General features: G+C 45.5%; 1 protein-coding gene across 1 annotated transcript in view; it reads right to left on the bottom strand.

The window, feature by feature from the left end:
* LOC147662651 (dynein light chain Tctex-type protein 2B-like) overlaps positions 1-17039 on the bottom strand; it is a 41913-nt gene that overhangs the window by 16140 nt on the left and 8734 nt on the right. The window contains exons 3-4 of the mRNA XM_086951021.1: positions 9366-9435; positions 6876-6939 (exon numbers count right to left, since the gene is read on the bottom strand). Coding sequence (XP_086807147.1) covers positions 6876-6939; positions 9366-9435 — 134 coding nt within the window. The remainder of the gene's footprint in view (positions 1-6875; positions 6940-9365; positions 9436-17039) is intronic.

Raw genomic sequence — 17039 nt, 5'->3', positions numbered from 1 at the left:
ATTAGTCTGTTCCTGTCCCAGTGCATGATGGGAACAGGGCAAACCAAACTACAAAAGCCAATTCTTACACTGGGAAGGAAACAAGCTACCGGGGACCGGTTTCTGGCATTTCAGCCTCTTCGGCCCGGCTTGCTTGAATCCTGATGGTGCAATGAGCAAGGGACTCACATCTGAGTATACCCTTCCACGCTTAGGGTGGACAAAAATATTTACAACAAGGGGTGGTGAGGGACAGAGTCTCTGAATTAAACAGAATACTCTCACCCAGTCAAGAGATCAGGGCTAGATCCAACACCGTTTTTTAGCTCACTGCACCATCCCAGTTTCAGAACCTGGCTGTATGCAAATTAGTCTGTTCCTGTCCCAGTGCATGATGGGAACAGGGCAAACCAAACTACAAAAGCCAATTCTTACACTGGGAAGGAAACAAGCTACCGGGGACCGGTTTCTGGCATTTCAGCCTCTTCGGCCCGGCTTGCTTGAATCCTGATGGTGCAATGAGCAAGGGACTCACATCTGAGTATACCCTTCCACGCTTAGGGTGGACAAAAATATTTACAACAAGGGGTGGTGAGGGACAGAGTCTCTGAATTAAACAGAATACTCTCACCCAGTCAAGAGATCAGGGCTAGATCCAACACCGTTTTTTAGCTCACTGCACCATCCCAGTTTCAGAACCTGGCTGTATGCAAATTAGTCTGTTCCTGTCCCAGTGCATGATGGGAACAGGGCAAACCAAACTACAAAAGCCAATTCTTACACTGGGAAGGAAACAAGCTACCGGGGACCGGTTTCTGGCATTTCAGCCTCTTCGGCCCGGCTTGCTTGAATCCTGATGGTGCAATGAGCAAGGGACTCACATCTGAGTATACCCTTCCACGCTTAGGGTGGACAAAAATATTTACAACAAGGGGTGGTGAGGGACAGAGTCTCTGAATTAAACAGAATACTCTCACCCAGTCAAGAGATCAGGGCTAGATCCAACACCGTTTTTTAGCTCACTGCACCATCCCAGTTTCAGAACCTGGCTGTATGCAAATTAGTCTGTTCCTGTCCCAGTGCATGATGGGAACAGGGCAAACCAAACTACAAAAGCCAATTCTTACACTGGGAAGGAAACAAGCTACCGGGGACCGGTTTCTGGCATTTCAGCCTCTACGGCCCGGCTTGCTTGAATCCTGATGGTGCAATGAGCAAGGGACTCACATCTGAGTATACCCTTCCACGCTTAGGGTGGACAAAAATATTTACAACAAGGGGTGGTGAGGGACAGAGTCTCTGAATTAAACAGAATACTCTCACCCAGTCAAGAGATCAGGGCTAGATCCAACACCGTTTTTTAGCTCACTGCACCATCCCAGTTTCAGAACCTGGCTGTATGCAAATTAGTCTGTTCCTGTCCCAGTGCATGATGGGAACAGGGCAAACCAAACTACAAAAGCCAATTCTTACACTGGGAAGGAAACAAGCTACCGGGGACCGGTTTCTGGCATTTCAGACACCACTTCTTTCTCTACCAGCTTCACCTGCGACTTCGGCTTAGAACCCGAGTCTTTCTTTGAACAATGTCGGATTCATGAGATCTTTTCCTATGCTTCTTTTTTGAAGACCTCGAAGCATGGGCCGAGGACGAATCCGAACGCGACCTCGAGTGAGATCTTGGCGTCGAGTCCGCGATCTCGATTTCTTCTTCTCCTTACTTCCTTTAAGCTTTGCAACAATAAGCTTAGCTTCTCTCTCCCGGATGGCCTTAGGAGTCATCTTCCTGCAGGAACTGCAGTCTTCGACGTCGTGGTCGGAGCTAAGACACCACAAACAGCATTCATGCAGGTCCGTAATGGACATAGTCTTTCCGCATTCCCCACAGGCCTTGAAACCTGTCTTAGAAGACATGTTGAAAGAGGAGATACAGAAATACTAACAATGCAAAGTAACAAAGTTACAGAGAAAGCTACGGACAATCCCTAGAAAACCGTTAGCGTCGACGATGCGGAAAAAAGGGAACTGATGTCATCACGCCGGCGTGGGCCTATTATAGGCGTCGGTGACGTCAGCGGAGTCGCGAGCGATGCCGTGCCTCTATGACGTCCAAGTCCACGTCGGCGCGAAGCTACGAAAAGAATTTCCGAATGTTGCTGGCGCAAGGGGGATATTCACAAGGTGAGGAATCCACACGGCAGATGTATCTATCAGAAGAACAGAGATTTAAAAAGTGGTATGAGGGTCGGCTGCATTTTTTAAAGTTTTGGTGTACCGGCACAAAGCACCAGCAGCTGAAAGTTTTGAGTTTATCCTTTAATAAATGGGCCCCTTAGAAGAAACTAGCAGAAAGAGTTATTACCCCAACTGCTTACATTCCCTCACGTGTCCTTGCATTGTCAATGAATGGCTTCCACTGCAATGCACAGATGGAAATGCTTCATATTCATTGGTCCTCATTATACAATGAATTTATGATTTGTTTTGGTCAAAAAAGCCCTGGCGTCAGATGGACACCAATAGTACGGTGCATGCTGAGGCACTACCTCTCCTAAGCCCTACTGTTTATCTCCTGACCCCCCCACCCCCACACACACACATCCCCTGCATGGACCACACCGCAAACCTATTCTAATCCCGACTTTGATCCTTTCTCCCCTTAACCTGCTCCCCTTAACAATGCCTTTTATTCCACGCCCTCCTTTTCCCATGTCGACACATGGCAGCTAACCAGAGAAGAGGAGCAAAGCCATCCTCACCCTCCCCTTACCTGCCCCAACCCTCACAACACCCCACTTTGCCATGTTCACCCCAGCGGACTGTTGTCCACATCCCTTGCACCTTTATGGGGGTCTGTGATACATTGTCTCTGAGAGGGAATGAAGTGTACACCGCTGATGTGCATGAATTCTGTGAGAGGAAAGATTTCACAATGATGCTGTTGTGTACTAACTCTGATGGAGAAAAGTACCCTGCTGATGTGCATGACTTTCTGTTAGAAGGAAGATGTTCCTGCTGATGCTGTACTGTACTAGCTCTGTGAGGGACAGAAGAGTACCCTGCTGATGTGCACTACCTTATGTGAGAGGGACGCTTTTCCTACTGATGCGGTACTCTACTAGTTCTATGAGGGAGAGAAGCGCCCACTGCTGATGTAAATGGACCTCCGTGAGGGGAAAGATTTCACAATGATGCTGTACTGTACTAGCTCTGCAAAGGACAGACGAGAACCCTGCTGATGTGCAAGACTTTCTGTTAGAGGCACGTTTTTCCTATTAATGTTGTACTGTACCTGTTTTGCGAGGGAGAGAAGCATACACTGCTGATGTGCATGACCTGTGAGGGGGAAGTTTTCACAACTGAGGCTGAACTGGACCTGTTCGGGGAGGGAAGCGCTACACTGCTGATGCGCCTGACCGGTCAGGGGATGTTTTCCATACTGAGGCTGTACGGTACTTGTTCTGGGAGGGAGCAAAGCATACACTGCTGATGCGCATGACGGGTCAGGGGATGTTTTCCATACTGAAGCTGTACTGTACCTGTTCTGGGAGGGTGCGAAGCATACACTGCTGATGTGTGTGACCTGTGAGAGGGACGTTTTCCATACTGAAGCTGTACTGTACCTGTTCTGGGAGGGCGCGAAGCAGACACTGCTGATGTGTGTGACCTGTGAGAGGGACGTTTTCCATACTGAAGCTGTACTGTACCTGTTCTGGGAGGGCGCGAAGCAGACACTGCTGATGTGTGTGACCTGTGAGAGGGACGTTTTCCATACTGAAGCTGTACTGTACCTGTTCTGGGAGGGTGCGAAGCAGACACTGCTGATGTGTGTGACCTGTGAGAGGGACGTTTTCCATACTGAGGCTGTACGGTACTTGTTCTGGGAGGGAAAGCAGCTTGCATGATTGATGCTCAAGTATCAGCTCTTCTGTACTAATTCTGTGAGTAAGGCAAGCGTGGCCTACCAGTGCCCATGCTGCACCTCTAAAGTGTGCGTAATAGAGCTTGCATTCCTGATGGTTGTGCTCTCTCTGTTCTGGTGGGCGGAGTGCCTCTGCGGATGCAATGCTGTATCTTTCATGTGGTGGATGGAAGCCACCTTTGTTGATTCCCATGCTGTACTTTTTGTGTTGGAGGCAAACTGCCAAACTGATGCCCATGTGGTATAATTCGGTGTGCTAGAATCGTGCACCACTGTTGCTCGTCATATCTCTTCAGTGGGGTGGTAGTTGGCGCTGCTAATGCTGTACCTGTTCTGTGAGGAGGGAAGCTTGCACTGCTGAGGTCTATTCTGTACCTGTTCTGGAGGAGGGAAGCTTGCACTGCTGAGGTCTATGCTGTACCTGTGAGGAGGGAAGCGTGCACTGCTGAGGTCTATGCTGTACCTGTTCTGTGAGGAGGGAAGCTTGCACTGCTGAGGTCTATGCTGTACCTGTTCTGTGAGGAGGGAAGCTTGCACTGCCAAGGTCTACGCTGTACCTGTTCTGAGAGGAGGGAAGCTTGCACTGCTGAGGTCTATGCTGTACCTGTTCTGGAGGAGGGAAGCTTGCACTGCTGAGGTCTATGCTGTACCTGTTCTGAGAGGAGGGAAGCTTGCACTGCTGAGGTCTATGCTGTACCTGTTCTGGAGGAGGGAAGCTTGCACTGCTGAGGTCTATGCTGTACCTGTTCTGTGAGGAGGGAAGCTTGCACTGCCAAGGTCTACGCTGTACCTGTTCTGTGAGGAGGGAAGCTTGCACTGCTGAGGTCTATGCTGTACCTGTTCTGTGAGGAGGGAAGCTTGCTCTGCTGAGGTCTATGCTGTACCTGTTCTGTGAGGAGGGAAGCTTGCACTGCTGAGGTCTATGTTGTACCTGTTCTGTGAGGAGGGAAGCTTGCACTGCTGAGGTCTACGCTGTACCTGTTCTGTGAGGAGAGAAGATTGCACTGCTGAGGTCTATGCTGTACCTGTTCTGTGAGGAGGGAAGCTTGCACTGCTGGGGTCTATGCTGTACATGTTCTGTGAGGAGGGAAGCTTGCACTGCCAAGGTCTACGCTGTACCTGTTCTGTGAGGAGGGAAGCTTGCACTGCTGAGGTCTATGCTGTACCTGTTCTGTGAGGAGGGAAGCTTGCACTGCCAAGGTCTACGCTGTACCTGTTCTGTGAGGAGGGAAGCTTGCACTGCTGAGGTCTATGCTGTACCTGTTCTGTGAGGAGGGAAGCTTGCACTGCTGAGGTCTATGCTGTACCTGTTTTGTGAGGAGGGAAGCTTGCACTGCCAAGGTCTACGCTGTACCTGTTCTGTGAGGAGGGAAGCTTGCACTGCTGAGGTCTATGCTGTAACTGTTCTGGAGGAGGGAAGCTTGCACTGCTGAGGTCTATGCTGTACCTGTTCTGTGAGGAGGGAAGCTTGCACTGCCAAGGTCTACGCTGTACCTGTTCTGTGAGGAGGGAAGCTTGCACTGCTGAGGTCTATGCTGTACCTGTTCTGTGAGGAGGGAAGCTTGCTCTGCTGAGGTCTATGCTGTACCTGTTCTGTGAGGAGGGAAGCTTGCACTGCTGAGGTCTACGCTGTACCTGTTCTGTGAGGAGGGAAGCTTGCACTGCTGAGGTCTACGCTGTACCTGTTCTGTGAGGAGGGAAGCTTGCACTGCTGAGGTCTACGCTGTACCTGTTCTGTGAGGAGAGAAGATTGCACTGCTGAGGTCTATGCTGTACCTGTTCTGGAGGAGGGAAGCTTGCACTGCTGAGGTCTATGCTGTACCTGTTCTGTGAGGAGGGAAGCTTGCACTACTGAGATCTATGCTGTAACTGTTCCGTGAGGAGGGAAGCTTGCTCTGCTGAGGTCTATGCTGTACCTGTTCTGTGAGGAGGGAAGTTTGCACTGCTGAGGTCTACGCTGTACCTGTTCTGTGAGGAGGGAAGCTTGCACTGCTGAGGTCTACGCTGTACCTGTTCTGTGAGGAGAGAAGATTGCACTGCTGAGGTCTATGCTGTACCTGTTCTGGAGGAGGGAAGCTTGCACTGCTGAGGTCTATGCTGTACCAGTTCTGAAGGGCTGAGATACCTGCCCAACTGATGCCCATCATGAGAGTTTTCCCTAAGGGAGGGATGTTTTCACTGCGATGCTGTGCTGCTCTGTGAGAGAGGAAGCGTCCAAAACTGATGCATAAGCTGGACATGTTCTGTGAAGGAAGTAACCTGGCACTATTGAGCCCTGAGCTACAGCCTAATGATGGGCATGGGCTGCTTGTACTCCTCATTCCTATGTAGTACCAGTTCTGTGACTAAGGCAAGCTTGCACCGCTTGTTGCCCACGTCAGACCGGTTCTGAGTGAGGGTAGCTGGCACAGCTGATGCCGATGCTGTATCTGTCCTGTGAGAGAGAGAAGCTTGCACTGCTAATGTCCCTGTGGTAACTGTTCTGTGAGGGGGTAGTTGGCACAGCTGATGCCGATGCGGTTATGAGGGAAAGAAACTTGCACTGCTTAGGTCTATGATATGCCTAGTCTTTGAGGAAGAGTAGCTCGTACTCCTCATGCCCATGAGGTAGCTGGTGAGTGAGGGGCAGAAGCTTTTAATGTTTATGTCCATGTGGACGTCTTCTGTTATGGAGTAGTGAGCATGGCTGCTGCCAAAGAGGTACATGTTTTATGAGGTTCTTTACCTTGCCCTGCTGATGCTCCTGTGGTATAAGTTCACTTTGCGGTTCTGAGGCCGAAGATCTTTGTTTTGTTATCTAAAAGCTACAATGACTGGAGCTTTCAAAACTTATCACCATTTACCTAGAGTGCTATTTCGTCTCGGGATAGCACCCCGGGAAATTAATAATGCTAGGAGTGAACCCCATAAAAAAGGAAGACACAGAGCCCCATGCTGGCACTACTATTCAGAGTGACCAACCCAAAATACTTACATTCATGAAAACCTCTTGAGCATAGTTGTCAGTGTCAGCATCCCAGAAGCACCGAGCCGCCATCCTGAGCAAAACAAAAACACATGCTGCTTTTAGGTACTGAACATGATCGCAATAAATACAACTGGCTTGTAGTTAGCCCAAAGATACAAGTTCCACGCTGATGGGGGAGAAGACAGACAATGCATGGGTTGGTTCACAGTGCAGTCATCTGCACAGCAGTATACGACAGACCCAGCAAATATCGACAGTAGAAATTTACAGACTAAGCAGTTGACCGAATGCAAGAAAACATTAAAACTATACATTATAAAGAACAACTGCTAAACCCAAATGGAGAATGTATAGAAGGTACAGCGTTCCTGCTCTTCAAATGCCATACTTGGAGAATTTATAGGTGAGGCACTGTGTATCAGAGATGAAGAAGTCAAACCGAACAATACAACATTACCCAGTAAATGAATTGAAGAAAGTCTTGTAGGGCTGAGCATGGGGACAGTATAGCAAGAAGGGGAGGAAAGAATTGAACTAAAAGAGGAGGCCAGAGATCGAGTTTATGGATTGATTGGAAACAGGAACATTAGAATCCCAGACAGAACATTTGTGGGGCACAAAAATACCCAAGAGAGTAAATATTTTGCATCTGTTTGATGGAGCTTCTAGAAAGTTTCACCCGAGATTAATGTTGTTGCCACAATCAAAGAAACTGTAAGAGTGATTGGACCAGTTGTTCTTTGCTGTAGCTCGACAGAAGATTAGTATAGACCTCCCATATGGGGTTTAACAGATGGATGTATTTGTTTGGAAGTTGTAGGACGTGCTGGGCATTGCTTTAATGCCGCTCCAGAGATTGGAAAATCTTGGTTTGGAGTAAATGTTCAAGAGACTGCTGAGAAGGAGTCCAGCCGAATGCTCAACTGGCTGATACAGTGTGCAAGATTCCCCACCCTGCCTGCACACCACCCGAAAGAGCTCCACCGCACACAACGATTACTCCCATTTTATCTTACAGAGATGTCACTTTGCTCAAGGCCCACATTTGGTTCTATAACATTTGAAGTTGTGAACATATTTTCCTGACCATGCACTTCCTGTAAAACAGAAGCAATTTGAAAAAGCAAAACATACTCATGGAGCTGGAAGTTATATATGCACTTATTCCCTGCCTCACTGAGAGACAAAGAAAGAGGACGTCTTGGATTTTATCCTACAAAGGGTTGGGAATGAGCAGTAGAATGTAGATTTGGGTGTCAAGCTAGGCGGTAAACTGTCAGGATGGGGGGCTGATGGCGAAGCATGATGATCTCTGAGAGAGGGAAGATGTCCCCAAAGTCAGCACATAAACCGCTGCGATGAGAAAACGATAATTGATAAGAAGGTATTTCTGGAGCTTGTAGACGTTGGCAGCTGATTTGTTGTTGTGATCACAATTACTAAAAGTTGGCTTTGTTTGGAATGCTTCCTTACACGTCCCATGGAAACCTCACGGAATATGGACTCCCATTGGGGTGGAGCTCCCCCACCCTACTGTCCCTGGTTGTTCTATCGGGTTAGACTGCTGCTTTATAAGAACAGTAGTTCAGTGATGGATCATGATCCTCTCAGCTACCCCCATGATACTCCACCAAGATGTGCTTGTTATCAAACATTTGTTTCAGCCTCTATCCTACGCTGTTTGTGCAGGTTGCACTGTTTGTTAAGCTGTAGGCATTTAAAAAAGTCGTAGTTTTGGAGAATCGTCAAACAAACATTGCACCAATATTTTTAAGGATGCCAGCCAGGCCCTTCTCATGGTTGAGTGGATCTTGTACAATTCTAGGCACTGAAGAATCCACAAGTCGGTAAAGGGCAGGGAGTGCGAAGAGGAAGGAGCTCAAATGTTATTTATCTTGCTATCCAAGCTGACTTTGCAACGTTGGTGCGGATGTTTGCATTTAGCTAGATCCTCAAGCAGGAGGTAACTGCTTTAACTTCTAATTAATTACAGAAGATTCTTTTTTTGTCAGAGTTTTATACAGTGCGAACTTGACCCAAATCGGGTATCAGAGCGCTTTACATAGCACCAGTTGCATTACACGAGGACACATTCATTTTCTTAGGCACGGGGAGATTACGTGATTTGCCCAGAATCACAGGATGGTCAGCGTTATTGTGGAGACTCAAACCCAGTTCCCAAGATTTGAGGTCGACTGCCCTAGCCATTAGGCCAACTCCTCTCCCCAAGTTTAGCATCGGGACACTCAAATTTGTAAAAGTGCCATCTGTAAATTTGTCAATCAATCAATCACAAGTTTAATTAGATACTGCAAACACATACAGGTTTTAAATAGAGGAGGACAGTAAAATATACCGGGATGAGAACATTAATCCATATATTGAGCGTTTCTCTAGATCTCAAGCAGTGTGGAGATTAACTTCCAATAAGTGAAACACACCTTTTACACACAGTTGGCACAGAACCCAAGGGAGAGGCAAAAAACAGCAACTTACTTCACTCCTTCTCCTCTCTGCTCACCAATCACAACCTGCACCACCATTTTGTATCTGTCATATCCCATATCTGTTAAGGAAAACACAGATACTGGATCTTTCAAGCTGATAATACATGTGCATGTTTCAATATTAGACCAAACTAGTAAAAACGTGTCTAAGAACAATGGCATGAGTACAGTAACACCAACAAGGTTGTGCGACCATATGGTTTCAACTGAATACCGCTCAGTAACTTCTAGGTGATACCTTCCTCAAAGTCTTTACAGAAAGCTGGTCTAGAATCCAGTAGGAGCCGACAGTATAGAGACGGATCCTGACATGCTCAACTTGCCACATAGAAATTTTGCAAACCATGTCAGTAGCTCCCTCTAACCATTTATGCCACTTGTTTTAATAAAATCCAGGCTGTAGTGTTGTTACTTAAACAGGCAATTAGTTGGGAAAGAATCCTTCATGCCATCCCTAACAACAGTTAGGAAGATAATAAATTAAAATAAAATCAGTTTGAAGTGGACGCCTCATAACCTCACAATACTATGTAGGGCCAGTATGAGGAGCTGGCTAAACTAACTTCTTAGAACAAGGTACTCTAGTTCACCAATAGAAGGCAGTGTGAGTAACCAGAGCTTTTCTGCCGCACTAGAACATCTAGTATCTGAGGGACGCATACGGACAATAGTTTCGTAACAGAAAGGAAGGGTGAGTAACCAGAACCTCTCTACTGCACCAAAACATCCACTAGGGTAGCTGGGTTCTGATAGAGGAAGTGGACTGTTAGTATGCTACAATGTGTTCTTTTTAAAAGAGGTCTATTCTGCCCTTTAATAATTTGGAGAAACCCAGATTACTAAAGGCAAGTCATTCTACATCATAGTTGGTTAGATGGGGAAGGCTCTCTACCTAGCCTTTGCTTTTTTGTGCTTCACAGTCTCCACTGTGATGATCTTCTGATTGCAGGTGTGCAGACAATCACCACAGATAGCGAATTTGTCAGACAGATATGTGGGGTTGCCAGTCACACTGTTTTTGTAGATGATGCAGCTGTTTTTGAAGATGGTGTAGACAGGCAAGGGAAACCAGGAGAGTTCCATCAGGGTGAGTCTGATGAAGGAAAATGTCTTCAGGCCCTTGATGAGGCATCCTGCAGTGAGTAGGATGTTGTTAACGTGGTCCAATGTGTTGTCTGGCACCACATGGTCGGAGCTTGCCACTCAGCATTATTTAAAACGACACCCCCACTAGGAGCAGAACGTGATAGAAAGGTGTCAAAGGTATTTCCATTTACCTGATGTACATATTTGTAATTTAATGTGTAGTATTGTGTGGTTCATGACCTGGACAATAAAACATAATTTGGTCCTCCCCTGCCGTATATTTCTAGTAGTCCTGTTAATAACCCAATTTCTAACGCATGGTAATGGGGATCTGTATAATTCATTTTGACATACCTTCCAACCCACAGCTCTACTTTATTTGCATTAATTATGGACTACCCAGTGTTCTCCTACTGGTCTCAATAAAAGAGCGACCCTAATCATGTGGCTAGGCCTAGTGCACGCTACAGGAACTGATCAAACCAGGGTCCATGGGAGTCCTCGCAAGGGTTTCCATGTTGTGTTTTGGGTCCATTCCTGCTGGGCAGTAGGCCCAGCCACACAAGTAAGGTACTGTTTTTTATCAAGAGACTTGGGGGAATGCTGGGTAGTAGAAATGTGTGCCTTTACGCATATTCCAGAGGTTTGCCTCGCAGAAATGTGAGGAAAATTAGTGTTTTTAGACAAACTTTTAGATTTGCAAGGATTCTAGGTAAGAAAACCTGGAGAGGGTCACAAAAGTCAAACACCCCTGGACTTCTAAGTGTGGCTAATAATCAGAAACGTATGGATTTGGTAGGTTTCCCTGGGTGCTGGCTGAGCTACAGCCCAAAATCCACAGCTACCCATACTGCTAAAAAGTGTGGAATCAGAAGGGATGTCCCCAGGTTGAGTTTTGGGGCATTTTTGTTGCAGGTGCTAGGCCTAGCCACACAAGTGGGGTACCGATTATATCAGGCAATATGAAGGTACACAGATTAGTAGAATGCTTGTTATTACAAATTGGATTTCTCTGCATTTGTGGTTTCCAAATGTAAGCCAGAGAGCAAGAAATAAACCATTTTGCAAAAACACATCTAAATCACAGTATCGATGGGCCCGCTGTATTTCCTTTTCCCAGTCCCAGGCTTCCAATTCTGGAAAAGACATTCTTAAAATATTGATCATTGCCCCTCTTGCGTCTTCTCCCTCAAAATTTTCTGGGATACCAAGAAACCTTAGATTGTTTCGTCTAGATCTGTTTTCGTGGTCTTCCACTTTGGCCATGAGATCCCTTATTATTTCATCTTGATCTTTTTCCTTTTTCTGTAGCAAGACAACGTCTGTTTCGAGATTTTCGGTGCGAGTTTCCACCATTACCATTCTCTTGGACATTTCAGAGCAGATGCTGCCTACTTTTTTCACTGCTCCTTGTAATTTTTCGATAGCAGTATGATTTCTTTGGCTGTCTTTCTTCACATCCTCATGGAACATTTTGATCGAGCTAAGAACTTGACTCAGTGAGGGTTCTTTCGATTTTTTAGACAGGTCTTTATTCTCTTGTAATTCAGCATTGTAGGGTGATGCTTCTCCTGTTTTAATCCTTGGGCTTCTGCGCAACGAATTAGGCCTCTCTTTGATGTAGTCCGAGTTGTTGCCAGGATCTGTGGTTTCCTCATTCAAAAGACGTTGTTCCTTTTTGTTTTTTGATTTTTTTTTCCCCCCACTTCTTTTTTTCACTTTATCCTTGAAGTTGATTTCGCTGTCTGATCCTGAATCATTAGGACCAGAGATATCCAAAGCTACTGTGTCCCTTTGTAGGTTTGATTCTCTTAAGTTGCTGGCTTTACTAGAGTCACTTGAGATAGACATCCCTGTTTCGTATAAATCAGAGTCAGAGTTATTGTCGGAGAGAGAGTGATGAGAGGGGCGTCGTTCATTCCTGACAGAAGGTGTTTGAGTGTCGGAAAAGGAATGTGAGTCCACCATTTTCGGGTTCAAGTTCTTTTGATCAGTTTGTTGATATTGCTCTCTTTGGTTAGGCATTATTATGCCAGTTCCTGAGGGTGTCAATATCTCTGTGTTATTCATATTGTGTTCGGCATTATCGATGCCTTCGCCTTGACCTATAGTAAATCTTTCTTCCAAATTAGTTGGGGGAGTGCTTTGAGAGTCCTTGCAGCTTTCATTCTCCTTGTCAGTGTCAGTGTTCTTAATCTGCCTCTGGTTCTGAATCGGTGTATTTTCCGTTGCTGGCATTTCATTCTGAAAATCCCTGGGCAGGGGGCTAAATATGTTGGAGATTCTTGGCTGGGATGTTGCTGTTTGGGCGGTATTCTTTGCAGTCGCTTTTAAATTTTTTATAGTCTGTAGCCTTTGTGCTTTTTTGGCCATTAGTTCCAATTTGGCATCTTCCACTGTTTCAGCCCATGTCTCTTTGTTGTAACCCGCCTCTTTCTCCTTTTCTTGTTCTTTCTCTTTCTCTTTCCCCCTCTCCTTTCGTTTGGCCTTTTCCTTTTCCAGTTTTTTTTCAGCGTTCTTATCTTTGATTTTGCCCTTTTCTTGAGTCTCATTTCTTACCTGGTCTTTTGCCAGGTCTCTTTCCTTTTCTTTTGCCCTGACTCCTCTAGTCTCAGGGCCTCTATGTTTGCTATTTGTATGCAGTGTGGGTGCCACCTCGTTTTCCGAGTTCTGACGGTCTCCTTGATTTATGGAGTACTCTTTGTCTGTCTCTGTGCATGTTGATTCCTGACATGTTGAAGTCACTCCAGGCGGTAGTTCTACCTCTTCACCCATCCTTTCCTTATTTAGGGTGGTACTGTCTGCTGTCTGCTGATATTGGCCGATTTTTCTGAATATTCAGTATGTTCTGTACATTCTGTCCTCCGTCCCCTCTTTCCTCTGCTACACCTCCTTCCATAGCTCTACTCACTGAGATAGACTGAGTTGCTGTGGCGGTCGAGGAGATCCAAGTCCGATTTTTTCCAGGCTTTTGAGCCCCCTTGCTTGAAATTTCTGCTATGCCTGTGATGAAAAGATAAGATTTCCTCCCCTGGAGTTTTACAGAAATCTCTGGTATTACTGTAATTGATGTAAATGCTGTAGATAATAATGTTGTTAGTGTAGATGTTAGTGTGGATGTAGATAGCGCCACGTACAACTTTGTTGAAAATAGAGTAGATGGGGCAGGTAATATTTTTTTTAATATTTTTGAAATTGTAATTGAGACAGATGGAGCAGCAACTTGAGCCCCAAGTCCAGTATATGTTTTAATTGAAGTCCGACTTCCAGTGTAAACTTGTACAGTACTCCCCCTCTCCTGGGACTTTAATTTATTTCTGTTGCTATTTTTACTTCTGAAAATCATTCGCCCCTTGCTCCCGTTCACCTCTGCCACTCTTGGTAAATCTTCTCTCCCAGTCCCCCCTCCCTTTCTCCTTCTGTTGTGCAGTTCGTCCGTCTCCCTGGTAGTAAGACACGTGGGACAACGTCACATGCGTGAGGCTACAAAGACCCGTATCTCGAGTCTGCAGATGAAGTGTGTGGAGGCCGTCAGAGGGGTCGTCAGACCTGCACTTCTGGTGAGGAGGTGAAGAAATGAGGTAAGGAAAACAGAGCTTTTTTGCAGTCGGAGGGAGGCCGTCCACAAACCACAACTCTCGACTTTCCCCTTGAATTGCTTTGGAAAAAAAAAGGTAGTCAGCAGGTTTTTTTTTTTTTTTTTAGAAATCTGGTTCCGACAGAGACACCAGCTCTGCCTGAGACTCGAGTGGTTGCGTGGAGCAGAGGGGATGAGGAAGTACGAAATGATAGGCACTAGGCAAGAGGCAGGAGAGTCCAAGAGAGTCAAAGTGAGATGAAGCCTCAAGGCAACAATCAGAGGCACTCAGTAGGCATCATGCGGAGAATGCGGAAAATGTAGATGCGTAAGTAAACAGTAACTGAACAGTTCAGAGTCTACAGTCGGCGCTGATGTCAGCACCACCTTACTGACTCTCCCCTCTAGCCAGTAATGGAAATCTTCACCGTGCACCGTGCTCAGTTCAATGTATGCAGTGTATCAAGACGACGATATACATGATGACAATACCGCATGTTACTTAGCTGCTGAGAGAGGCTCTCTCTTGATTCTCCCCATAGTTTGCCGTTTGCAGTCCATTCAAACAATCCAGACGCCCGTGCTATCCATGTAGCCCAGTGACACGCGGTGAGACGTTCCTCTCCCTCCTGCTACTCTCGGAGCGGCTCACAGAAGTCAGCTGCAGCAAGCACAGTCACTCAGTAGAATGTGATGAAGTCGGTGAAAACGAGAGCAGTTTAGGTATAGCGTTTTTTTTCCAGGAGCCTCGAGTCTTGATCATTGCGCCATGGTCCTAATAGTTGATGTAAAGTGTAGAAAAGTGTAGAAAAGCATTTTTCTCGGTACCAGAGCTGCCCAGTATCTCAGAGCACCGCTGCTGCGACCGCTCACGCTGACGCCATCTTTCCTCCCACGTTCTCCTTTCCTCCCACGATACCCAATGACGCTAACAAAACATCCTAACAAGCAAAACCAATATCCAAGGGCAATGCTGGTCTACTTCGGTAACTTCCTTCTCCGTGAAAAAATTTATGACCTCGCAAGGCCTAACACTCAACGAGAATATAAGGGGTTCAAATTCTTTGCCAGACCAGATTTCGCACACGCAACAGTAGAGCGAAGATGGAAAATGCGCCAGCTAATCGAACCCTTTCAGAAACTTGGAGCAAAAGTTTACTTGCAAAACCCGGCACGTCTGAAAGTCATATATAAGAGCTCCACAAAAAGCTTTACCAGCGAAACACTGGCGGAAGACTACCTACGTGAAATCTCAGGGACAGGACCCAATAATTATGTGAAACAAGACAAACTTGATAAAAAGACTGATAGTAGAAACAGATAAGCCAAATTAACTATTTTTTTGTTGTTGTTGTATAATGATTAAAAAAAAAATATTCTTTAGGGAAATATGGACAAGCAATAAGTTAAATGACCAGGTCAGGTAAATCTAAAAACTGACTTAAAAAATATTCTTTAGGGAAATGTGGATAAGCAATAAGTTAGATAACCAGGTCAGGTAAATCTAAAAACTGAAACCAAACGAGATTATCTAGGCCATGATTTAAATGAAACTAGATAAGCATATTAACTATCTTAAGAAAATTAGCCCAGATCACAGGGCCCGCTTCCGCGGACGTCACATCCCTGGCCGAAGTAAGACCAGGTAACCTTCAAAGGTGGTGGTGGGTGGGGGGAGGGAAAAGGGGAGGGGAGAAGGCAGGGCAGATCAGATATATCTTGAGCAAATTAGTTATGGAATGGAAAGGAAAAAACTTACAAAATCAATACAAAAAAGAGATATATAGATGGGGATCTTAAAAATACTGTCATTAAACATCTGCGGCTTAAACGATATTAAAAAAAGACAGATGGTGACAGTGGGTTTACAGTCAATGGGTGCCAACATAGTATGCCTACAAGAAACTCATATTGAAGGACCACAATCACATATTTTGAGATCTCTTGGGTACAACGTGATCGGTGCAACTACACAAGCCGGTCGGGTTAGAGGGGTAGCTCTACTAGCTAAAGGTACAGGGATTAAATTTAATAGAACACAATCTGATAAATTTGGCAGATGGGTTATTACAGAAGTACAGACAGGACAATCTTCAAAGATGACCATCTGCTCAATTTACGGAAATAATAACGATGATCCCTCAGAAATTAATTATTTATCGAATGAGCTTACCAACTGGCCGCTACCAGTCATAATATGTGGTGACTTCAATATAAATCTTCCACATAACTGGTCAACTAAGGACGATTGGCAATATCGGGGCCGAAAACCAAGAATCTTTAGAGCTATTAAGCAGTTATGTATCACTCATGGGTTGGTAGATGGGTGGCAGACATCGAGTAATAATCCTAATGATCCTGGCTATACTTTTTACTCTAATCCTCACCAGACACATGCCCGGCTAGATTATTTTTTAATCTCCAACTCATTAAGATCGGTACTAAAACTAGAAAAGCTACCTCGTATCTTTTCGGATCATAACCCCCTGGTATGTACAGTTGATACAGCTTCTTTAATACAGAAACAACAAGGCTGGACATTTGATAGATCTTTGCTATTTGAGAATGAATACTGCAATCACATGAGAAGATGGATACTTGAGTTCCTAGCAATAAACAAAGGAAGTACAACGGTAAATTTTGTATGGGATGCCCTGAAAGCAGGAATTAGGGGAGAAACCATACAATATTCCTCTAGGATTAACAAACAAGCTAGAGAAGCTCTAAATCTGTTACAGGACGAATTAAAGAGGGTGGAAGAAGATCTTATAAGGGCGACAAGGGGCCCCTCCAATAAAGAGGAAATAGATAAAATCCAGCAACAGGTTGCAATAGCCAGAGCATCAATCACAAACGAATACACTATTAAGGCAGTAAAAAAAGCTACAGCCCATCGCGAAAAAATGTATGAAGTTAGCGAAACAATGGGGCAGCAGTTAGCTATACAGATGAGACAGCAGACCGCACAGAATGTCATACTCGAGATCGATGACCCGACAG

This window comes from Lissotriton vulgaris, unplaced genomic scaffold (genome assembly GCF_964263255.1).
Source record: "Lissotriton vulgaris unplaced genomic scaffold, aLisVul1.2 SCAFFOLD_2868, whole genome shotgun sequence".
Taxonomy (NCBI): Eukaryota; Metazoa; Chordata; class Amphibia; order Caudata; family Salamandridae; genus Lissotriton; species Lissotriton vulgaris.
Note: the sequence above shows the minus strand (reverse complement) of the source record. Positions and strands in the feature narration are given on the sequence as shown.